The 8,957-nt window shown below is 42.5% G+C and overlaps 1 protein-coding gene across 2 annotated transcripts in view; it reads left to right on the top strand.

The window, feature by feature from the left end:
• fstl4 (follistatin-like 4) overlaps positions 1-8,507 on the top strand; it is a 201,017-nt gene extending 192,510 nt beyond the window's left edge. The window contains exons 15-16 of one of the 2 annotated variants that reach the window (XM_034606575.1): positions 2,984-3,093; positions 3,334-4,036. In XM_034606575.1, coding sequence (XP_034462466.1) covers positions 2,984-3,093; positions 3,334-4,036 — 813 coding nt within the window. Of the gene's footprint in view, positions 1-2,983; positions 3,094-3,333 lie in introns of both variants that reach the window. The other variant, XM_034606574.1, reaches the window with a different exon arrangement.
• The last annotated feature ends 450 nt before the right edge of the window (positions 8,508-8,957 follow it).

An 8,957-nucleotide genomic window follows, 5' to 3' on the forward strand; every position in this document is an offset into this window, starting at 1 on the left:
TCAGTGTGAGCGTGCGTGTTAATTTGTGCACACATGACGTGCGATTGTGTGTCTGTGCGGTGATTTAAAGCAGCCAAGTTTTGGGATGGCTCAATATCTCTGTGTAAACATCAGAGGGAGTGTGATTGTCAATTCATTAGAGAAGACAAATGGAGGAATCTCTGCTGAGCGGAGAGAGACATGGCCTTTCAGGCTGTCAGTCCGCGCTGCGTCTACGTGCCAGGAAGACATTTAACTCACGGCCATATTGTTTCTCTGCGTTCTCACACACAAGGGCAAAGTGTTTCCCAGCTGGACTGAGTCCATTTATCTCTCTGTTAGCTTTGCCAAATATGTGTTTGAGACTGATCATCGTCGCTATTAGAAAATGAACCACAACAACTATTTAGCATAACAGGAAACTAGGGTTTTTTTCCTCAGTTAATCCCACTGCCAGCTCTGTTTAATGTGAATGACACTGTTACTTGGTTTTGAATTGTGTCGTATAAATACCTTATTTTTACGCATTAGTTTTTAATCTATCATCCAGAAACTTAAGCCTCTTTTTATACAAAACTATACATGTCATTTAGTAGAAATTGCCAAACTTCAGTTAAAAAAAAAAAGCCTAGTGGTCTCACGACATCCCTGGTTTGTTTCTTGACAGCAGGGACATCAGTTACATCATATACAGCCAACCCTCTCTCCTTTTAGTTACCCTTTACACTGAGGCTTTCCTCCATGCTCATGTGTAAGGGACAAACATCTCTGACTTGTTTCTTTTGGGAGCAACAGAGGAAATAGTGTGATGTTGAAATAAAGGAACAAAGTCCACAGAGGGAGGAGGTTGGGGTAGTTTGATGGGCAGACAGAATGTCAGACTTTGACACAGAAGACCACAGCTTCCTTTCTCCCACCTACCAGCAAACGTCATTGTTTTCTTTGAACCATGATCTTTATGATTTTTATCATGACGATCACCTAACCTCAAACCAGGCTCCTCCCACAACCAAATCATTTTCATACTTACTAACCAAACTTTAACTGTAGGTGTCAAATTAGGAAATTGTTTGTTTGGCTCGTCACTATGGAAGCATAAAATGGCCAATGTAATATTTTAAGGCAGTTTTATTTTTGTAGCAGTTCTTTATAATAGCACTGATTTGGATCAGAAATCACTTATTTGTCTGGAGGGCAGCTACAAACAACGTATTCTGTTGTTTTATTTGAAGCGCTTGTTGATTAACGTTTATTACTTGACAGTTATCTGTACTCTGTGATGTTCAATTACCAGCCCTGTATGCAGGAGGGTCTGAAACTGACTTTGGACCATTGTCTGATATCAAAAATGCATAGATTTACAAACCCATAATACTTTCCTCTGGGAGGAGATCACAAAGTTTTAATTTCACATTTTTGAATTCGGCATTGAACATTGATCTTGAGTAACAATCCCAGAGTCTTCCACAGAACCCATTAAGTCCCTTTATTGCTCCCCAGCAGCAACAAAACAAGTAATTCTGCCCTCGCTTTCTAGACCCGAGAAACATGCGCGGCATCCGGTTGTTGTAAAGTGCCTTGTAAGATTCATTTGAATTCCTAGATGACACAAATACACCAGGGCATTCGAGAAACGCCATCTCATTTGGATCTATTGTGGTTAGATGGAGAGGAGGGGGGTGGGGGGGCTACTCCTCTGTGAACGTTGTTGTAAAGCAAAAAGCAACTGAGTCAGAACCGAAATCCCCCTCAGGTATCAGGGCAGTCAATGAGACAGGAGCAGAGCAAAAACTCAATCGGGCCTCGTTGCTGAATGCATGGATATGAAATCCAAGGATGAGCAATGACAAAGGGAAACCGGGGGCATTAAAGTTGAGAGCACCTGCAGCCCCGGAGACCACAGCAGCTGCCCTAATAATACATGAGCGATACTACACTGAACCTCATTAACTCCCGCCATTGTGTTCTACAACCGCTGTAATGGCCGCTCCTTTAACGAGGACTCTTTTTATGTATTGCAAGCAGAGAGGAAAAAAAAAAAGAGATGATCTATATAGTTAAAAATGGATAAAATATTCGAGAGGAATATATTTCAGCAGAGTTAACAACTTCGGCAACTAAAACTGCTATTTTTATTTCCTTGCGTTCGGTAGTTCTGAGGAAGGAGTGTTGAGTTCGGCCCCCCCGCTGTGCATCAGGTAGAGGTTTTACTTCAGTGGTGTGGGTGTAGACATCAAAATAGATTTCACACTCAGTTCTTTCCTTTTAAAAGAATATTCTATATGCTCTCTAGCAACATTTGCCTAGGTGTTGGAAACCCAGAACCACTTCAATGAGCCGGGGGTTTCTCTGAGAGTGCGACGGTTTTAAAAAAACGACGAGGGGGGAAAGAGCTGGTTGCACTCTGGAAAAGTAGCATCACGGTGCAGAAGTTGTCTGTGCTTCTTGAAAAATGCGCGGTGTCACATGTGAAGTTCCCATAAACCATCCCGCCCGTCCTTGTCTGTGACCTGATCATGTAGGCATGCATGATGAAGCGTGTGTCACGGACAAGGCGGTGCATCGGGAGCCCATCAAACGCGGATGCACTTTACAAACATGCTGATTCAGTGCCAGGTGTATGACATGAGGGATGGGGCTTTTACCGGGCCGGGTGCCCCTAAGACAACCATCAGTGAGGAGGATGCTTTATCTGCTCCGGGATATATGAGCACGTCACCTGGACACGACCTGAGATATGAGCCTTTATTTTATTTACAGAAAAACAGCTACAGGACGTTTTCAATGAAGCTAAAAGGTCACGGGTGTGGTTATGACAGCAGTGAGATTACAGTGATTTGATGGATTGGGATTGTTTCCTTTTAATGCAGTAATTAATGTGTGTTTTTGGAGATTTTTCTTCTCAGAAAGATTTGTCTTCCCTCCGCAACGGGAACATGCACCTCAGTTTGAAAAGTGTATACCTTTGTTTTTATATTCATGTCGTTCTATGCATTCTCTGCAGGTAATTCCTCAAGCCAGTGTTGGAGAAGTCCATCGAGCCGTCCGCACAACTTTCCAGAGAGTCAACGACTTCTTCATTCCTCCAACCAACCTCATCATCACTCACGTTAGGTAAATCAGCGCACGCACACACACACACACACACACACACACACACACACACACACATGTTCAGCCACCTCTGACCTTAAAACAGAGGCGACCTCATTGCTCACTCATCACAGCTGTCCAGCTGAAGTAAAGGAGAAAAGAGCAAATGAGAATTCTAATGAGAATCTCGATGGGTATTAATCACTGCCCAGAGAAATCTAGAAAGGCTATTAACCTTTCCTCTGAACTTTGTCGATTCAGGTTTGCCTTTGTCTTCCTCAAAAATGAACCTGCGGTACACAAGATTGATCTGGAGACCCTCCACCGCGTCAAGACCATCAGCCTGAAGAACTTCAGCTGCATACCCGTCAGCATGGCCTACACACATCTGAGCGGCTTCTACTTCGTCCAATGCCAGAGCAAGAACAGCCTGCACGCCCCGCCCCAGCTCCTCATCGACAGCGTGACGGACGCCGTGATTGGTCCCAACTCGAACATCACGGGGCAGCCCTTCGTGTCCCCGGACGGCCGCTACATTGTGACATCCGATCCCGTGAGCTCCAAGCTGACAGTTCAGACAGTGTCGTTCCAGGGGGAGCTGGCTCTGAACCAGGTAATGGAGGGGCCTGTAGCTGTCTCCGATCTGGTCTTCCAGCCCTCTTTCACTGAGTCCAACCAGCACATGGTGGTGGCCACTTCAGGCTCAGGCACGGACCTGCTATTTGCCGATCTGTCCTCGGGGCGCGCTGAGGTTCTCCGGAGCCTGAAGGAGCCCCTGGCCCCCCAAGCCTGGCCCTGGGGCGTCCCCAACAGAGTGGTGGTCTCAAGCGGATTGTTCGGACAGTATCTGGTCACGCCATCGGCCGAGTCCCTCTTTGTCCTGAACGGCAAACAGAGAACGCCACACTGCGAGGTGTCAGACATCAAGAGAGGGAACACAGTTGTCTGGGTCGGCGAGGTATGAGTAGAAAAAAAAAAACAAAGCAGGGGACGTAGGTTTAGGGAAAGACAAAAAAAAAAAAAGAGAGGAAAAATCAGGCCAAATTACCTATTATAAAGATTTCTATGAAAACAAGATGTGGACTCAACCCTGGGACTGAGCGCGAGGGAAACACACCTGGGTTTATTGTAACTAAAGTACACTAAAAAAATAGAGTAATTGAGAAAAACATTAAGAAACCCTGTTGTGATATTTCTATTGGGAGAAAGTGTCAATGCCGTTCAGTGCAACAGTGATCTATGTGCACTTAACTATAAAGAATTGTACATTATTGCACTTCCTTCCATGTTATCACAGCAAATAGGTACCTGAAGAGGGGTTATTAACGAACTATGAACTATGCACAATGCTCACTTTTTTTAGAGTAAAAAGCTTTCCAATTCTGTTCATCTCAACAATGTTTGTCGTTTTCACCAGTGCTGCATATAATCACCACAAACTGTCTGTCTGTCCCGTCTGCCTTTAGTGTTGTGTGCTCTGAGTCCTTTAAAAAGCTACCGACTCATCCGTCCATCGCCTCCGTCATGGTATTGTCCCGTATCCTCCCTCTGAACCTTTTCTTTCTCCTCACACCGGAAGAGGCTGGCTTTATGCACACGTGTAACACCCTCTATTTACATTGTCTATCCAAAGAGCCCGATTGGTCCATTAGCCGTCGACAATGGATGTCTCGCTCGCAGTCTCTACCCTGCGGTCTCTCGGAATGGTATAATCTGTCCCACGCTGTCTCTCACAGTTATTCTGTGCCTGCAGCACGACTCTGTGCTGTGGAGCCTGAAAATGCCACTTAGCAGATTCCCTCAGGGTAATGACTTCGGTTTATGCTGACCCACATGCTGAGGCCGTGCCAAAGTAGCATCAACTCTGCAATCTGACTGGCTGTGAGCATTTGTACATCCTCCCAGAAAGCCGGGCGTCAAGATCAAACTCGGAGGCAGGTAGACGTATACTTTTCATTTGGTAATGATTCAGTTTTGCTAACAGGACTTTGGCAGAAAGAAGAGAAAACTTGCTCCTGGGTCCCACATTTGTATTCGGTAAATTACCACAGGAGAAATATAGACTGTATCTCAAACCCCTGCCGCCTGTTTTAAAAGAACGGATACATTTTTATAGACATGAGCTGTTTCCACTCATACATACTGTTAACTTACAAAACTGTACAGGCGCGTTTATCATCAATACGTAAATATAACGAACCTACTTTTCATAAACCTCGTCTCAAAATAAAAAACACCAGCAACTCATTCATAAAACCAACCGGCAGATTTTATTTTCTCTCTGTGGTTGAACATTGTCTTTTTTGTGTTATTTGCTTTGGTCATTTACACAAACCATCACAATGATGATCCATTAGCAGGAGAGAGCAGTTCTGCTTCTTTGTAGATGTAATAAATTAATGTTTAGAAAAAGTACTGGGACCACAGTGTCTCCTATAAGTGACAGTAGTGCTGAGATCTATACATCAATACTCGGGCAACGCACTTGATGGATATTGGATCAAACGGATGTCAGTTGAAGGGTATCGGCTTTTTTCGTTTTTTCGCTGTAGAGCCCTGAATATTCAGCCCTCAGTATTATCCACTTTCCGCCTTGATAAAAGCAAATAAGATGCTATTTTTCTCATTGTGGGCAGAATCCACATTTCTAATCTCATAAGATTGTCACCAAATTAAAGTGAAGAGTTGAGGAATTATACTTCTTAAAGTGTATTTCTATATTCCGCTGGTATTAGCAAATAAAATGACTCTGACAGCTTCTCAGGCTGAGCACAGAACAGCTAGAAGCAAGAAATGTATCCCATAGTCCACGATAACATAATGTCCTCTTTCTGCTAGATGAAATCAGTTTTAATTTAGTCTTCTAAATACACAGTAACACTGAGGCTCATTTACAGCATGAAAGGAGGAAACAGTGTTGTCTTTATAGATGTCCCAAGCTGATTCCAAACATCTGTATCGGGGTCGATCCGGGTTTGTTTTAATGGATCAGTATCGGCTGAAATAAAGCTGATAACATCTGATCCTCTCTTTCATGCACTCTGCTGTGTTGTGTCCACAGCAGCCTGCTCTCCGTGCAGCACTGCTCTCTTTAATGGAGCCACAGTGCAGCGGCTCGGAGGAAAGTGAAAAACTGGAGCGTGCGAATTGGGAAAAATTACTCGGTCGAACTGATGATTGACTCTGTTCTGACGCCGGCGTGGGCAAATCTCACAACCCTCCAACAGCAACAAATCTGTTACGACTTCTCTCTCCTTCTCATTAGCAATCCCATTAGTGTAGAGATTGTCGCTTTCCCTGGTTAAAATGACAAACGTCGCCAGTGGCTGAATAAAATAACTGGATGACAGGCCAAAAGAAAAACAACCAAAAAACACTTTGCGGTTATCGAGTCCACGTGCTCGCTGCTCGCTGCTGTCTGTACTCAGACGGAGATTGTGTTGAAGTAAAGGAGAGAGTGGTTGTGTAGTCCAATGTCCCAGTTCAACTTGTATTGTGTCAGTAATTGAGGGCGTTTTCACGCAAGTGTTATGTATGAAGTTGACTAAATGTTTGTCCGACATATTTTATCTTGACTTGACATTGATTGGTTTGTAGATGGGCGTACCTTTGTCGTCTGTTCAAAAGCAGGATTGAATCAACGGTTTCATTTTAATAATATCGTCTTTGTTGTTCAAACATTAATTCAAAAGCGAAGTCTGCAGCAAATCTGTGAGACGCTTGTGCTTCTTGTTCTTCTCCTACTGTTTAATGCTGTCTCAACTGCAATTGACCAGATAGTCTTAACTATAAAAAAGATCCTGAACAAGATCCTTTCTGTTAAATGTTTGGTTTGTCCACCTTTCACACCGTAATCTTATCAATGTGTCAGATACAAACTCACATTAATCTAAATGCTGCTCAGAATAGTACCGAGGCTTTTTAGCGCGATTGTAATAAATGATAATAACGGAAATTGGGAAATTTAAGTAATTGATTTGTCAGAACAAAAAAATCTCAAATAGATAAACAGATAAATGAAACTTGAGAAATAGTGTTTAAATATGTATTAAATATGTCTTGTTATTGCTTCACTTTGCGAGGTTGTCTCAACCTCATCACAGCACAGTTGCCGCCACTCGTCGTGTTATTTTCTCGAGCCGAAATGTGATTGAAACTGAACGTGGGAAGCTCTCTTGTACACAGTGTGTATCACTGCACAAATACTCACAGCCTCTGGGATTTTGCGGTTGTTGATCCTTTTTTTATCAAACGATATTAAACTCACATTTATCTCTGAAGGCCTCGGCTGCCCACAAAATAACAGGTCAAAGTCCAACTCTAATGTACAAAAAGTTCTGTGGGATTGTAAGAAAAGTGTCCGACTGTAACACCAGCTGGAGTCCTGTGGACGGGGGAATATCCGCTCATGGATGTTATCCATTACACAAACAAACAACAGCCCAAATTAAATATTAATCATCTTCTTCTAATAGGTAGCTGTGCCTGTAACTCCCCCGATGCGATGTGTAGGGTAGAAAGCAAGCTTTGTAAGAAAAAAAAAAAGTAAACACAGGAGTGAAACAGATTTGTCGTTCTTGTTTGTGATTTAGATATTTGCTGCTAATCTGCCATGAAAACCATTCTGGCATGAAAGCCTGTTTGAGTAACCTTCTGAAGGCAATGACGTAATGATGTTGACCAAGTTTCCTAGACCACTGTTGCACTGAGGAGAGAAATAATATAGCATCATTTATGTTAACCTGAATTGAAATTTGTCGAATGGGTAGCCCAGTTTTCTCTGGGGTTTTTTTCAACGAAAAGAAAAAAATCTTATTGTGAAAAGGTTCAGGCTCTGACGCTTCCTACAGTCACTGTCACATTCAATGTCACTCCCCGACGGCTCAGACGCGTTATCCACAGTATCTGACAGCTCAGAGAAATGCATGTAATGAAAATAGATCATCAACATGATTATCATCGACCTCAGTGATCTCTCACCGTCTCATACAGTTTACAGTTGCTTGTGAAAACGTCACTTTTCCGCCCTCTCATTGTCACGTCTGTCAGCTTAACTCTTAAGGTCGATTCGGCAGTTTGACATCGCTACTAGAGCCAAGGAGAGCAAGAACAAAGAGGCCGCGCCCGCGCTCACTGATGTAATAACTACGTTATTGGCTAAGCTCATGTTGTTTGTTGGGATCTACCTTCAGTGTCACACGACTATTTCTGTACCTCTCCTCCGACCCTCCAGACAAGGGGCTGCAGAGCTGAACCGCTTGGTGTGATAGACATTTATAGGAGCCACTGTTGTAGATAACATTGTTCATGTTTAAAAACTGGTTTCCGACATGACAAAACTGACTGTACAGTTTTCTTTATGCATTTTGTGTGGTCTGGTTTATGGGGGAATTGTTTTGTAAGAAAAAATCGAATTAAATATATTGTAAAAATCAGTGGTTTTGCTGTTTCTTTGAACATCATTGAGTCACTTGCACCTCACAGAGACGACTACAGAGAAGTATTGTTTTCAGTATCTGTTCATTTCTTCAACAGAAATTAAGAAAAATGGTTAAATCTACAAATTTCAATTTGTCAATAGTCAAGGTGATGCTTACTACTTGTTTTGTCCCAAACAATGATCAAACTCTAAATATTAAATTTTCTCTGCCATATTTGACAAAGAAAAGTAACAGATCCTCACATTTTATCAACTAAATCAACACAAATGTCATTTAATAGTTTATATATATATATAAAGTGAGCTCTGTTATCAATGGATTCTTGGATAATTAATCCGTCCCGTTGGTGTATCACACAAAGCAGGAAGTTGTAAGACTTAAATTTGGGTTCTGGGAAACTATAAGACATTTAAAATATTTTTGTTATATATAATATATCGTAAT

Source organism: Hippoglossus hippoglossus, chromosome 14 (genome assembly GCF_009819705.1).
Source record: "Hippoglossus hippoglossus isolate fHipHip1 chromosome 14, fHipHip1.pri, whole genome shotgun sequence".
Lineage (NCBI taxonomy): Eukaryota > Metazoa > Chordata > Actinopteri > Pleuronectiformes > Pleuronectidae > Hippoglossus > Hippoglossus hippoglossus.